The sequence below is a fragment of the Gobius niger genome, assembly GCF_951799975.1.
Source record: "Gobius niger genome assembly, chromosome: 21".
Classification (NCBI taxonomy): domain Eukaryota; kingdom Metazoa; phylum Chordata; class Actinopteri; order Gobiiformes; family Gobiidae; genus Gobius; species Gobius niger.
Genome location: NC_136872.1, coordinates 431082 through 447155, shown reverse-complemented (window position 1 = coordinate 447155; position 16074 = coordinate 431082). Strand labels below are relative to the sequence as shown.

The following is a 16074-nucleotide window of genomic DNA, read 5'->3' as shown; positions in this document are numbered from 1 at the left end:
GTTTTTGGGACTTAGCTGTTGAGTGCCAAAAATCCAGACCATTTTTCATCATATTTGTAGAACCACAACATATTCTATGTTATAATAATAATAATAATAATAATAATAATAATAATAATAATAATAATAATAATAATAATAATATAATAATAACTAGAAATGCAATGGCTGCGCCATTGCGATTGACTGCGGAAATGCAGGAAGCAAATGTAGAAATTGCATAAACTCTTCAAATTGCATAATCAAATTTGCATAAACTGGCAAAATGCATAAATTGTCATGTTGCATAAACTGTATAAACGGCATAAAGTGGTAAAATACATGAATGGGTTAATTTGCGTAAATTATGTAAATTGCATAAACGCTTTAAAATTCATAAATCCTAAATGGCATAAACTCTTAAGTTGCATAAACGCTTTAAAATGCATAAACTGGTTAAATCCCATAAAGTGGTTACTTTGCATAAATTATTAATGTTGCATAAACTTTTTAATTCCATAAACTGGTCAAACTGTTGAAATGGCCTCAGGGCTTGATTGGCAGAAGCACAAATGGCTGAAAGGCCTGGAGTCTCCCCATTGGCTGGATTCCCCCATACACACCAATGCAAAAATGTCAAACTCTTGTATAAAAAAAATGGAAAACTGCAGAAGGACCATTTATTCTCAAAACCCACAAGTTGCAGAAGCTGAACATGCACAAAGTGCAGAAATTGCAGAAAATGCAGAAAAAAGTGCAGAAAAGCATGGATTTGCGGAAGCCCCATTATAAGTCAATGGGAAAAATCTCCGACATTTTGGCCGATTGCGGAAAAAACGTAAGTTGCAGAAGTCCCAAAAGTAACAGCACCTTCTCCTCAACATGCGGAACGTTTTGATGCATAACTTGCATAAATTGCACAAAGCATGAAGGTGCTGAAAGCTCTAGAAAATCGGGAAAAAGATGGAAGAGGAATAATAATGAAGAACATGAAAACCAATAATTGACTGCGGAAGAATTCCGCAGTCAATCAATAATAATAATACATTTTATTTGTATTCCACTTTACCTATGAAAACACATCTCAAAGTGCTACAATTGACACACAAGACAACACAACATTTCAATAGTAAAAACCCGAAGAATAATAGCAATAAAAACACAAAATAAACACACTAAGAGTAGGCCGCCCAAAATAAGTGGGTCTTCAGTTTACTTTTAAAAACCTCAATAGACTGTGGTGCCCTCAGATGGTTGGGGAGGGCATTCCACAGTCGAGAGGAGCTGCTGCCTGGAAGGCCCTGTCTCCCATAGTGCGGAGCTTATAGCTATGGACACATGCTATGGCTCATTTGAAAGATGAGAATCTAAGCTCTCCATAGGTGAAAACAGTGTAATTCTACGTGCCTCGATTCCTGAGACATCTAAACTAAACAGAGGCTAGTTTGATCAAACTCACAGATTTTTTTCTAGATTCGGAGATAATTGGTGTTTAATCAAACACTCTCTTTCTGATTAACTCCTCTCTCCTCTCTCCTCCTCTCTGGATGGACACTAACTTTATGTGAAGAGGCCAATGCATAAATATCTAAGTTTCAAGTCAATTTTCAAGGACCACGTTGTTGACACGTTTTGAAACACCGCGTGTTGTCAATCACCTTTTATGGCGTGTGCATTTAAACAGCCTGGTTCTCAGATTGAAGACTTTAACAGGATGTTTCTCAGCCGTCCTTGGACTGATTTTAACCATTTAAAAACTCGAGAAACGTTAAAATCTCAACTGTTTCGATCTTTCCATGAGAAGTGTTGACTCTACAGCTGTTTTCTATACACCACGCCCCAGACTTAAAAAAAAGAGAGAAAAGAAACACAATAATATGTATGCAATGTCCAGATCGTGACTTTTCACAAGTTTTTGATGGTCATTTATTTCACTTCTGTACATCACAGAGCCACCAAAGTCACACATCAGGTGTAAACGAGTTTTTACGTTTTTGGCACTCAATGTGTTAATGACCTTCGATACCACAGACAGGTAGTACTCCGTTACATGTGCTCAAGTACATGTACTTGAGTACATGTAAAGTACATGTATTTTACTCAAGTAAAGTACATATACTTGAGTAACTTTTTGAATAAATTGTACTTCTTAGAACAGTTTTATCATACAGTACTTTTTTACTTCCATTTGAGTAATATTATAATGAAGTTTCTTTCTTGAGTAAAAATAATTGTTCACATTCACAGTAACGTTCTCTTTTGTACATTACTATTGTACTATACTATTACATTTACCTGAGTAAATTGATTACAAAGTAACATTGCTCTTACTTAAGTAAATCTATTGGCGACTCGGCCCACCTCTGACCTTTACTTAGACAGAAACAGGAACGCCGCTCTCATGGAGGAACTAGTAATTCTTTGAATGACTCCTTACTGGGAAATCTAATGGAGTAACTTACGCCGTTATTTATCAATAAAACACTGCTGAACCCAAATTGCCAATATACCCATCAACATGGTTGAAAGAGTGGACCAAAACTGTGGTAATCATCTGGATCAGTGTATTGACAATGGAGGCCGACATTTAAAAGACATTCTTTTCAAAAAGTGTCCAGTGAAATCTCCAATGTTGTGTGACAGGTGAAAAATATGAATGAAGAGTTTTGAAACGTGTACAGTTTTCTAAAAGGAAGTTCTCACGCCTCGCCCTGTACTTTGGGGCTATAGTCATGGTCCCACACTCGTCACTCTGCCCCGGGGTCTGCCCTGGCTGTAAACCTCCTCCGGGCCAGACACTGCAGGGGAAGAGGAATAAAATGAGTGCTAACAAATCCCACTTGTTTCCGCCCAAACCCTTTTATCTGTTTGTTTTTGGCTGATCCCTGAGCCTGTGTCTCCCTCTACAGGCCGACTGCAACAACTACATCCGTCTGCTGGAGTTCCTGGGAGACGAGCTCATCTACGTGTGTGGGACCTACGCTTTCGACCCCCAGTGTGCCTTTGTGGTGAGTCTGCAGCAAACCATATTTAGTACGCAGGTTTTCAGTTACTGCATGAGAAGCCGTCATTACCTGCTATTTTTCCACATTAGTTAATATAGACAGCTGTAGAATATGTATCTATACGAAGAGTGCATTTGCAAAAACAAACCTCTCTCGGTCTGTACTCCAGATTCCAGTGAAGCCAATGTTTCTCAATCAATCAAAGTTTTTTTCGAGAGCACTATACTGACCATTAGCTTTTGACTGCTAATGGCACAATGAGAAAATACCAATCACAGACTGATTTTTGCCAACAGCAGTTTTCTTTTCTTATTTACAGCTCTTCATAAGGATTTACACTAAAGGCTAATACGCTTTATATAAGTATAAGATTAAAATGAGCCCACAAAAAGAACAGATGAGACATTTGCAGAACAAATCCCTTTATGCTGTGCTTCTCATTTTAAAACCTTTTTGTCAGTGTCAGTGTTACATCACCGTTCCTAAAGTAAATCCCTGTGATGAATCGGAATCTTACAAAAGTGTTTAAAAAGTTACAAACCAAACCATCAGGTGTTATCTGTCACCTTAGGGTTATTTTTTCCAATTACGCACACCTAATACTCAAAGTGTACTGACTTGAGAGCTTACAGCCTATGTGCCAGTGTGAGACCTCATTTGACAGTGTGGAAGATCTTTGTGAGTGAAGCACAACTTACATCCCCTGTTCCTAACCCTAACCCCAAAGTAGAACAAATGTGTAAACAGGTCTACATTTCTGGTGCATTTTTTTTGTACCGTATTATTGTATTTCTTTTATTTCAATCGGCAAATAAATAATGATTCAATAAAAAATCTTTAAAAGTATCTATTATCAGACTGGAGCATTTTGAGTTTTCTGCTTCTATGCAAAAACACACATTAGCATAAAGATGATGTAGAATTGTGTGGAATCCTCTTCTGTCAGACAGGGTTACATCTTCACACAGTGCTCTGACCACTTCATGTCTCCCTTGTGTCCTCTCTCATGTCCAGGAGCGGTCCTCGTTCAGCCTGAAGAGGACAGAGGACGGAGCCGTGCAAATGGAGACGGGAAAGGGCAAATGTCCCTTCGAACCCAGCCAGCACTACACCGCCGTCATGGCAGGTCGGTGCCTTACACATGTCTATTAAAAACATGCACCACCTGGACAAAAAAGCAAAGAGCGTCCTCTGGCTCTGGGTGACACAGAGGCAATATTATGTTGAGGCCCCTGAGGCGGCCTGTCAGGCCTGTCAGGAGCCATGAGCAACTGCAGTGTAGCCTCCATGGTCGTCTGTGGTGCATGTACAAGTACCAACTCAGACAAGATTTGAGCTTCCAAGTACAAAGAAGCCTAGATCACCATCAAATTGAGGCCAAACCAGGTCTAAAACAGACCTAAAGTGGACTGTTACACCAGTACTTAATATACAAAAATATTTGTCATTTAAAGAAAACAGAACAATAATGTGTGGAAGATCTGCAAATGTCCAAAATCAGGTTCATCCCCAATGCCAAGAAATGTGTGAAAAACGGGGAATAATTTGGGGAAAATTTAGAGAAATTTAGAGGACTTGAACCTTCTCAGCCACCGTCACTCAGATCAAATAAACCAAAAGACATAGGGGACCTGATAGTACACACTGTACAGAGGCAAAGGAGACACAGAACCCAGACTGGAATCAAACCTGAGACCTTCTGTGAGAACGCTAACCGCTGCACCACCTCTTACTTTACACACTGGAAGCTGTTGAGCATATGTTAAGGTGAAGGTGAACGTTTTTGGCTGTGTCCTCTACATGTTACAATGTTGCTGGTTGAGCACCTGGAGAAATCCCATCCAGCACAGGGAGAGGCACATCCAAACTCCACAGGGAAGGCTCGTACGGTCCGGGGATTCAACCCACAACCGTCTTGCAGGGAGGCAATGGAGCTCACAGCTAGGGGATCTCAGGTTCAAATCCCACCTGGACGGAGCTGTTTTGATGTGGAGTTTGCATGTTCTGCGCCGGTTTCCTTCGGGTGCTCCTGGGCCAGGACTCCCCAGGAAATAAGATTCCTAATCCCAGTAGGACTTTCCAATATATATATATATATATATATATATATATATATCTATATATGTGCTAAAAGAAAAGAGTGTAAAGTGCAATGTAAGTACTTGTCAATGTTTTATCATCTAAATGTATTTTATATTGATAATGGTGTTGTTGTAGGAGGGACCTTGTACACCGCAGCCACCAGTAACTTCCTGGGGACTCTGTTCGATATCTCCAGAGCCACAGGTCCAGAGGAGAACCGCATCCGCACGGAGCAGTCCATCAACTGGCTCAACGGTAAACAGAACCTCTGACTGCCTTAAACAGAGCCAAACAAGGGATGCACCGATACCAGTATCAGGTATCGGGCCGATACCACATGCTTTTATGTATACTCGTACTCATTCATGAGGTCCCGATACCAGAAACCAGTGTGGAGTCTAAAATTACAGGATAATGTTGCTAACTGGCTGCTAATCTGGAAAACTAACCCACCGACTAAAAAGTCCTCAGAAAATCCAAAATAAAGAGATACAGCATGTTTATATTGAGCAGCAAAACAATCCAAATGCTGTAGCTACTGGATAAGTTACTATAAACACACGAGAAAATCTACATGGAGCTGAAATAATGGAGAAAAGAGACCATTTATCTGCAGTTGAATAAAAATACATAAATGAATAAAGCACAAGCAATGAGGAGCTTTAGGACATGAGCTGTTCTGTCTGTTATGGACAGTGCAACAAAAATTCATAATATAGAATGAAAAATAAAAAAAATAAAATGGCATATGTTAAACTCTGATATAACTTATCTTAAAAGTGTCGCCTACTTTACTCAAGGAAATGTTAATGAGTAAATTAAACTAATTAACCAAGTCAGTCTGTAAACCGTCTATTCACTTCAAAAAGTCTGTTGAAGAAAATCCCTTGTACTCGTATGGGTATTCAGTATAGCAAGTCAATCAAAGTACTCGTACTCGTATCGGTTTTCGAAAAAGTGGTATCGCTGCATCCCTACCTTAAACAGAACCAAACCCTCTGACTGCCCTAAACAGATCCGGAGTTCGTGAGCTCCGCCTTCATCGAGCAGTCTCCGAACAGCAACCCCACAGGAGATGACGACAAGATCTACTTCTTCTTCACCGAGGTGGCCAAGGAGTACGAGCTGTACACCAAGGTCAAAGTGCCCCGTGTGGCTCGAGTGTGCAAGGTAACCCCACTCTCTCGCCTCTCTCTCCCCTCTCTCTCGCCTCTCTCGCCCCTCTCTCGCCCACCCGTCCCCTGAGGTGTTCACGGTGTCTTCTGCTGTCTCCAGTCTGACGTCGGGGGGATGAAGACCCTCCAGCGCCGGTGGACCACCTTCCTGAAGGCTCAGCTGGTGTGTGAGGACAAACCCAGCGGACAGCGTTACAACGTCCTCACTGATGTCTTCACCGTGGAGCACCTGCCCGGGGACCCCAGCAGCACGCACTTCTACGGCCTCTTCTCCTCCCAGTGGTAGGTCATTGCTTACTGTGCACGTGACATGACAATGCAGCAAAAACACAAATGAGAACAATATTTTAGAATACTTCACATCATCCATTCTATCTATCCAAAATGTTCAATGTACAGAGAGTGAGTGAGGAGAGATTCTACTAGTTTGGAAATGAGGAGAGCATGAACAAAAAGTTCATGCTCCCCCCCCCCCCCCAGTCTCCTGACAGGAAAGCTTGTCTCATTGGTCAAAGTGACAGCAAGTAGATCACTTTAAATTACCTTAAGAAAATAAAGTGAAGGTGGTTAATGGACCAATAGGCTTTTTGATGGTACAAACTGGACTGGACTGGGCTCTGCTGCACTAGACTTCCTTTCAGTTCCCTCTGCTCGTCCCGGAGTCCGGCCTGGCTCCCTTTAGTCCATAGTCCAACATGCATCAAAGTGTCAAAATATCTGCCAATAAACATTTGAACAGAGCCGTGGGAACATATTTTTGTCAGGAGGCACTCAGGGACAAAATTACGCACAAAAACGCCTTCTCTGTGCTTATTACCTTTTGATTAATATTGCCTGCAATGCACAAACTGTCCTCCTCCATTCACTGCAGGGAGGGGACAGACGTCTCCGCGGTGTGTGTCTTCAGTCTGTTGGACATCAACAAAGTGCTGGACGGTCCCTTCAAAGAGCTCAAGAAGTATGAAAACTGGATCAACCCAGAGCCAGTGCCCACTCCACGGCCCGGACAGGTGAGCTCGGAGCGAGGATTTTCTGTCCCCTACTGTCTCTCCCACTGTCCACCACTGTCTCCTACTGTCCCCTACTGTCTCTCTTTCTGTCCCCTACTCTTTCTCCATCTACTGTCTCCTACTGTCTCTATATCTGTCCCCTACTCTCTCTCCATCTACTGTCTCTCCCACTGTCCACCACTGTCTCCTACTGTCCCCTACTGTCTCTCTTTCTGTCCTCTACTCTTTCTCCATCTACTGTCTCCTACTGTCTCTCCCACTGTCCACCACTGTCTCCTACTGTCCCCTACTGTCTCTCCCACTGTCCACCACTGTCTCCTACTGTCTCCTACTGTCTCTCTTTCTGTCCCCTACTCTTTCTCCATCTACTGTCTCTCCCACTGTCCACCACTGTCTCCTACTGTCTCTCTTTCTGTCCCCTACTCTTTCTCCATCTACTGTCTCTCCCACTGTCCACCACTATCTCCTCCTGTCTCTCCAGCCTGTCCCCCACCCCCCCGTCTCCTGTCTCCAGCCTGTCCCTGACCTGTCTCGTGCCCCCCCCAGTGTCTGGACAGCGCACTGAAGGCCAAGGGCTTCGATTCATCCCTGAAACTCCCCGACAAAGTGCTGACGTTTGTGCGAGACCACCCCCTGATGGAGAACAGCGTCACTGCGGCGCCGCTCCTGGTGCGGAAGGGCATCCGCTACACCAAACTGGCCGTGAGCCTGTTACAGACCCGCGGGGAGGCCTGGAGGGCTCTGCTGCACATCGGGACAGGTGGGACGCGCCCTGTCACATGTCTAATAAAAGCTAAACACACAGAATATTAAAGCCACACTGCATCAATACAATAAATACAAGACACACATTCATTTCATTATATATTTGAAAGACTCTTTTTGTCATCTTAGTTTTAATGTCAATGCCCCAATGATGTTTTCTTTTCCATTCAAAAAACAGCCTGTTTTTGATATAAATTTGAATAACTCCAACCAGATTACTCGATAAAAGGCACTTCTTTAATTTAAATAATCAGAAATGACAATGATGATATTCACTCTTTGAAAAAACGTGTTTGTGAATCAAATCTTGCAGCACAACTAATAAAAAGAGGCTGTAACTGTATGACAGATCATTTTAGTGCATTTAGCTTTGACTTTTCAGCAAAAAGCTTTCACTTGTGTAGCCTACTCTGCTGTCGGGCTGATTATTGAGTTTGTTCAGGGGAGATCCAGCTCTTTTAATAATAATAACTAGAAATGCAATGGCTGTGCCATTGTGATTGACTGCGGAATTGTCGGAAGCGAATGCAGAAATTGCATAAACTGTTCAAATTGCATAAATTGCTTAATTTGCATAATCGAATTTGCATAAACTGGTAAAATGCATAAAATGTCATGTTGCATAAACTGCATAAAGTGGTAAAATGCATGAATGGGTTAATTTGCATAAATTATGTAAATTGCATAAACTCTTTAAAATGCATAAATCCTAAATGGCATGAACTCTTAAATTGTATAAACGCTTTAAAATGCATAAACTGGTTAAATCCCATAAAGTGGTTAATTTGCATAAATTGTTAATATTGCATAAACTTTTTAACTTCCATAAACTGGTCAAACTGTTGAAATGGCCTCAGTGCTTGATTGGCAGAAGCACAAATGGCTGAAAGGCCTGGAGTCTCCCCATTGGCTGGATTCCTCCATACACACTAATGCAAAAATTTCAAACTCTCGTATAAAAAAACTGGAAAACTGCAGAAGGCCCATTTTTTCTCAAAACCCACAAGTTGCAGAAGCTGAACATGCACAAAGTGCAGAAATTGCATAAAATGCAGAAAAAAGTGCAGAAAAGCATGGATTTGCGGCAGCCCCATTATAAGTCAATGGGAAAAATCTCCGACATTTTGGCCGATTGCGGAAAAACCGTAAGTTGCAGAAGTCCCAAAAGTAACAGCACCTTCTCCTCAACATGCGGAACATTTTGATGCATAACTTGCATAAATTGCACAAAGCATGAAGGTGCTGAAAGCTCTAGAAAATCGGGAAAAAGATGGAAGAGGAATAATAATAAAGAACATGAAAACCAATAATTGACTGCGGAAGAATTCCGTAACTGCAGGGTCTTATAGATGTGAGGCATTTGAAAGAAATCAGGTTTTATTAGAGTCAGACTCAGTCACTCCAGCCATGTCTTTGGCGGGGAACAACTCTAAGATAGATGTAGTGTATCTGTCAGGAGAGTCTGAATGTGTGAATGAGGATCAGTAATGAGTGTGTTTGTGTGTGCAGACCGGGGGGAGCTCCACCGGGTGGCAGTAGTGGCTCAGAATGCCACTCTGCTGCAGGAGATTCCTCTGTTCAGCTCCCAAGAGCCACTCAACAACATCCTCCTGCATCAGGTAACGCCCCTGTGTAATAAAACTGTATTTTGTAATAATGTGTTAACTTCTCAAAGGATTTTGTAATAAATGTGCTGACTTAACAAGCAAATGCTTTAGTAGTGTCACCACATAATACGTTCATGGAAAATGAGGAAAATTATCACAGTATGTGGTTTTATAGCAAAGACAAAAAATAAATACAGAACATATTTGGAAACAGGCCCGAATTAAAGCTGGTGCCGCCTCTGTTATAAATGTGGTCTGTTCAACAGTGTTACAGGAGTAAGTTTCCTTCTTCAGGTCTCGGAGGAAATATCCCAAAATATTTGTCAAAATGTATTGTTGCAACAAAAGTAACATTAAACCATCAGAAAGTTTATGTACCACTGGTATAGAAAAAAAAAGTGTCAAAAGCTGGTACAGACAGACAGTGGGTCCAGAATTGTCTAAAAATAAAATGTTGTCAGAGTTTTGTCTCTTTTCGGTCATGATTCTGCCACTTTTTCTTCACATTTTTGTCTTTCCCCCTGGTGCCGGTGTGCAGGGCCGTGCTCTGGTGGGCAGTCCGCGCTCCCTTGCCCTGCTGCCGGCTGAAGGCTGCACTCTGTTCAGCAGCTGTGAGGAGTGTGCCCGAGCCCGCGGTCTCGACTGTGAGTGGAGCTCCTCTGAGAACACCTGTGCCCCCTCCAGCTCACTGTGAGTACTGCAGTACTGTAGTGATGGGACAAATGACATGACCCAAGCTTTGGTTTGTAGAAAGGATTGATGAGTTTATGTGAAGACAGAGCACTGCTGTCTGAGGAAGTAAACCGGAAACAAAGCCGCGGATCTGGCAATGTAAACATATTAGAAAGATAACGGAGCCAGTACATCAATTACCGAATCATTTTAAGAAGGGGGGGAGACTTTGGACAATGGACTTTTGTGGAGCAGAGGCAGCGATGTCTTTAACAAGAAGCGTGTCTCTGTGGAGTCCAGTCGTGGAGGTTAGGGTTAGGTGAGCGATCAGCTACTCGCTCTAACCTCATTCACAACATGCACGTGTTTTCCTGTCCGCTCGTGTCGACTTTAGAATGAATGCCACCTGTAGAGCATCCATGACTTGTGACCTGCCCTTCAGACTGAAGTGGCAAGAAATCAGATACGTATTGGATTTAGAACATATTGTGGATGTTGTGGCTAATAAAAATGCTAAGAAAAATGCTAAAAGCAAAGTAGTTCTTAGAGTCTTTTTTAGCACAAGATGACAGTGTGATGACAGTGTGATGACAGTCGCAGGAGAGTCTGCAGCTTTAACAGAAGACCCCCCCATCAAAGCATTCTTTACCAAACAGATAACAAATGAACATCCTGCTTCAGATGACTACTATATAAATTTACAATTACTCTATAAGTTTACGACTGCAATTTTCTAATTAGCAGTCTCCTGAGTTCCTTGGTCACTCAGGTTAACAGAAGGCCAACTTAGGTCAGGAGGTCATATGAGATAGCAGAGAAGCAACTGTTATTTCACAAGAACATATTATATTATTTAGAAAACTGAAAACAAGAAGACACATATTTCCACAATATCCAAGTGGCCTGGGTCACATTAGAAGAGATCGGATCTGTGTCATTCAGACTGTCACGAGAAGATCAGATTTTTTACCAAGGAATTGAAAAAGTGGCTGTAAATGTTTCATTTAATTTCCTTTTCATTTATTTCAAGGATAGCCCCGTTGAGATGAACCATCTCTTTTTCAAGGGGGTCCTGTTCATGTTGGATTATATACTATGAACTATAGGGGGCAGCACTGAACCCTAACCCTAACCCTGATTTTAATGTATTTGAATATATCTGTAACTAGGACATGGTGATTGGACTGATGCAGAATGAAATGTAGTGATTGGTGAAGTGTTGTGTGGTTGACTTTGTTGTGAGAATAATGCATTGTCATACAGTATATTGTTATTTATTTCTCTGTAACCAGGGACTTTGGATGGAAACTAGCTATTTAGCTCTAATCTGGTGCAGTTCATCTCTGTCTCTGAGGTTAATGTCCCTAAACATTGTCCCTTTAATAAAGATTAAAGTAGATACAGGTCGCATAGGGGTCACTTCAGCCTCAGTCTGAATGTAGCCTTAGACCAGGCTGAAAGGTGTTAATAACTGTATCTCCTGCCAGGCCCACCTCTGGGGACATGATCGATGAAGCCCTGAGGAAGTGTGATGCTCTTGAAGGTAAGAAGAAATCACAGATAACTTTGTTTCTATGACACCACTCCCAAAGTAGGGAAGGGCTGCAACAACTATGGATTCATCGTCAGTTTATCGAAAGTCTTTTTAGTAAGCCATTAACCCAAAAAAGTAACCCAAAAAATACGTATTAATATAGATTATTTTTTTAAATGGAAAACTACTTTTGTTTTTAAAGTGAGGGCCTGGTTTTGTACATTTCCTAATTATTATCTCTCTGTGTCTCAGAAAGCAGTCTTGTTCCTATTGTTTAAACCAATTGTTGTCGCTCTAATCTTGTCCCCCCCCCCCCCAGGCCGCTGCGCCCCGTTGCTCACCGAGATGCGGGTGGTGCTGGGTCTGCGGGTGGTGCTTTCCTGTGTGCAGCTGTCCCCCCACCCCTGCAGCTGGGAGCACCCCCCCCACAGGCTCACCCGCCAGCGCTACTCCCACCTGGAGGTGATGGTGAGCGAGGAGAGCCTGGGCACCTATGTCTGCACCTGCCAGGTACTGCCCGTCACACGGCCTGACCGGGGAATACGAAACAACTAACACCAGGGTTTATATAAGGACATGCTAGTAAATCAAGAAACACACAGTAAGTGTAGAACTGCCTAGAAAAGGTCCAGTGACGATTTAAAGACTTTGAGAAAGTGAAGGTTCAATTTACAGTGCCTCTCGAAAGTACTAATACACCTTGGACTTTTGCACATTTTGTCATGTTAACCATAAACATAAAGATTTTAATTTGATTTTTTTACTGAAAAGCAAAATGAAGATGGATGGAGCCAAATACAGGGACATTTTGGAGTCAACTAGAGAACTGAGGCTGGGGTGGAGATTCTCCTTCCAGCCGGACAATGACCCTAAACACAAAGATAAATCTATAATGGAATGGTTTAAAAAAAACATATCAATGGGTTAGAATGGCCCAGTCAAAGTCCTGACCTAAATCCTATTGAAAATCTGTGGAAAGACCTGAAAACTGCTGTTCACAAAAGCTCTTGTTTTGTAAAGAGGAATGGGGTAAAATGTTAGTTTCTAGATGTGCAAATGGGAGGGAACATTGTAACGGTAAAGTGGACACTTACTGTCTCGTCTCCTTTCACCTACAGGAGGCGGGGCCTGGCGGGGCTGAGCCCACCCCCTGCCGTAGAGCAGCCTATCAGCTCACCCTGGGAGACCCCACCACTGGACCTAACGTGGCCTCGGTGGGCGGGCGTCACGTCCTGGCCGTCTACATCCTGGTGTTTCTTGGCGGCGTGATCTGCGGCGCGCTGCTGCTGCTCTTTGCGACTCGCAGGCCGGGCAGCGCGAGGCGAGCGGGCCCTGGGCAGGACGCGGCTCTGTCGGAGAAAGGTCGCGAGCTCCTGGGTTCCTCCGCCACGCCCCAGTCCCCCAGCAGCACCAGCATGTTCTCCGAGGGCTTTCCCCTGACGGAGAAACACAACGGCACCGCGCCCTCCACCACCAGCACCACGCTGCACAGTAATCACGGCAACGGCAGCGGCTACATCAACAACGGAAACGGGAGCGCGATCATATACGCCAACTCGAACTCCAACGGCAGCCGGCTGAAGCTGAGCACCGGCCTGCTCTCGGGAGACGCGGTGGACTTGAGGACCGAGCAGAGGGAGACGCCTGAAGGGGGCGAGCGGGGGGCGGGGGAGGGCGACGAGCTGGAGCCGGCACTGGGGGGCGCTCTCACAGATGGACTGGACGAAATCAGCATCCCCATATTTAAATCTTCCGCACCACTGGCCAAATGTGAGGAGAGTTCGATATGACCCATAGAGGACAGGTCACGGGGCAGAACCTTCTTCATGTCCTTGGAGTTTATGGCGGCGCAGCTGGAGACTAAATCTGATTCAGGTCACGTTTCTTCTTCTACAGGAGAATATTGAGAGTGGAATTTTAGAAGGGCTTTAATGAAGATAAAGACCATGAGAAACATGACTGGGTCTGAATACTTATCTCATTTTCTGGAAAAACCTTTTAAAATGTCTTCTTGTAATCCAGGAGGTCACACACTTTTCAGGCTGACTCCCTGAAAATGACCACGCGAACAATCTGTACATCTGCTGTAAAAACTAATTTATCATACAGACAATATCAGCATAAACAATAATGATTTGGTTATGTGTATTTATGTTTTGTTTTTACTTCTTTTGACCTTAACACATCAACACATCAACGCCGTTTTCAAGAATACGACATTCACATTTTATATCCAAAACCCCACTTTGAAGTCAAATGCAAGATTGTTCTGAAATGTATAAAATACATACATTTCTATGGGATTGTTAAGTGATGATGTCATCACTGCACTTCCGGGTCCAAAGGAACTTTAGCTCTGTTCACTTTAATGGGATTGATCTGATTGTACCTGCCGTGGAGTCGACTACAGGCTCTTTTTAAACATCTGAGCACACAGAAATATATTATATATATTTACTCTGGATTTTCTTGAGTAATGCTTTTCTGACATTAATTATCAAATTATTGTTTCCATACACAATGAAAGCTTATTTGAAATATAAAAATCTCTTCATTTTGCCTGGAGAAATGGTGACATTTATTATTCTTATTAGGTCTGAAACCTTTTATCTGTTCGGATAAAGTTTCTAAACCTTTTTTTCCCCACAATTTGGACCCGGAAGTAGCTTCATTATTGTGTGTGATGTCACACGTTCACATGACCTAACAACATTCTAAAGAGCCCGTAGTTTCAAATTGAGGTGATGCAGGAAGAATTCCGTCATAGAAACAAAATGCACATGTGTTTGACCTGTGTGATGTTGGTCAGATAAAAGGACGAGGATGAATGTGTCGGGTTTGTGAATCCAATCACTTCCAAACTGATCAATGTCAACATCTGGCAGTTTTCTTGTTGTATTGGTCCCTGCCCTCCATCTGAGATTATGACATCATCAAATTCTCTGACATGAATATGACCTACTCTGGTATTTTCGGAATAACAGTGAGTCTAAATGAATGAATGTATTGTGTTTTCTGGGTGGAATGTTACACAGTGTGGCTTTAGTCTCCAGCTGCACCGTGATAGAGTCAGGCGGATTCTAAAGGAGGTGTAAAGACTTTGTGAAGCCGCTGTAAGCTCCTCGCCGTCAGGAGGGACTATACGGACTGCAGATGTGCTGAACTGCCCCAGACAGACTGTGTGTGGCAGACCTGGGGCACAGAGCTAACGCCAAAGGCCTGTGGGGCTGTAAATACGGAGCCATATTGTGTGATTTGATCTGTTGGCTCCAGGGTGTTGTTCTCCCCTTTCCTGGGACTCTCCCGACGGGTGAGCCTGGTCTGTCAGCGCAGTATCAGCGCTGTGTAAGAAGGACTGTGGGTCCACACTCTCACCACAAACCAAATGTCGAGTCACATGCTTTACCCTTTTTGTAATAAAAACTGAAGATGGAGCTTGTTGTCGTGTTGTGCTTTTATTTCAAGCCCCCACATTTGGCCAAGGCGACAGAACAAACCAGGTTTATCAGATAAAACAGTGATGAATAAATCAGCTTTTATTTCATTCTTTACATACTTACAAATGTTGTTTTTTTATTGAAATTTGACCCTGTCTTCCGTATTAATCCCTCTGTTCATTTCATGGTTTACAGTTATCGAAAGTATATGTATGTTCGTGTATGTTTCTCAAAAGTACTTGGTAAAAAGTCTACTTGAGCACTTTGAGGAACAGTTTGAGGGTACATTTCTGATTCATGCTTTACTGCTTATGTTATAAAACAAACAAAACATAAAGTCAAATGTGACATTTCCAATGGACACACATAAAGACATAAAGGATCAGTCCTGTGAGGCGGCTCCTGTGTCATATCAGACTGAACAAAACAACTGGATTTTGGATTTGATTTGATTGAACAAAAGTAATTGTTGAGACAAGAACAGGAACAAAACCTAAAACTAATATAACTTTTGTCACATGAAGCTTTTGTTACTCACAGATTTACTCAATGATAAAAGTAAATATTTACTCAAGGAAGAAAGAATCGATTACAGTAACTTCACAAGAATATTACTTACTTAGTAGAATCCAAAGTTTCCTCTCGAGTTCCTTCGAGTTTTAGTCAAAGCCTTCACTTTGTGAAACATTTGTCAGGAAACTCTGAGGGCCTGCCCTTAAAGAAAAGGCTGTTTGCTACAAAACAAGGAGGAGGGAATCTTATTTTCATATGAGTCACACCCAAAGCGCTTTACACATGAAAGGCAGTG

At 42.6% G+C, this 16074-nt stretch overlaps 1 protein-coding gene across 1 annotated transcript in view; it reads left to right on the top strand.

Moving 5' to 3' along the window:
• Positions 1-13655, top strand: part of sema4f (sema domain, immunoglobulin domain (Ig), transmembrane domain (TM) and short cytoplasmic domain, (semaphorin) 4F) — a 75699-nt gene extending 62044 nt beyond the window's left edge. The window contains exons 4-15 of the mRNA XM_079579589.1: positions 2889-2987; positions 3999-4110; positions 5202-5321; positions 6082-6236; positions 6342-6523; positions 7113-7251; positions 7798-8011; positions 9526-9635; positions 10162-10313; positions 11783-11838; positions 12149-12339; positions 12948-13655. Of these exons, the coding sequence (XP_079435715.1) occupies positions 2889-2987; positions 3999-4110; positions 5202-5321; positions 6082-6236; positions 6342-6523; positions 7113-7251; positions 7798-8011; positions 9526-9635; positions 10162-10313; positions 11783-11838; positions 12149-12339; positions 12948-13619 (2202 nt within the window). The 3' untranslated portion in view covers positions 13620-13655. The remainder of the gene's footprint in view (positions 1-2888; positions 2988-3998; positions 4111-5201; positions 5322-6081; positions 6237-6341; positions 6524-7112; positions 7252-7797; positions 8012-9525; positions 9636-10161; positions 10314-11782; positions 11839-12148; positions 12340-12947) is intronic.
• Positions 13656-16074: the final 2419 nt, after the last annotated feature.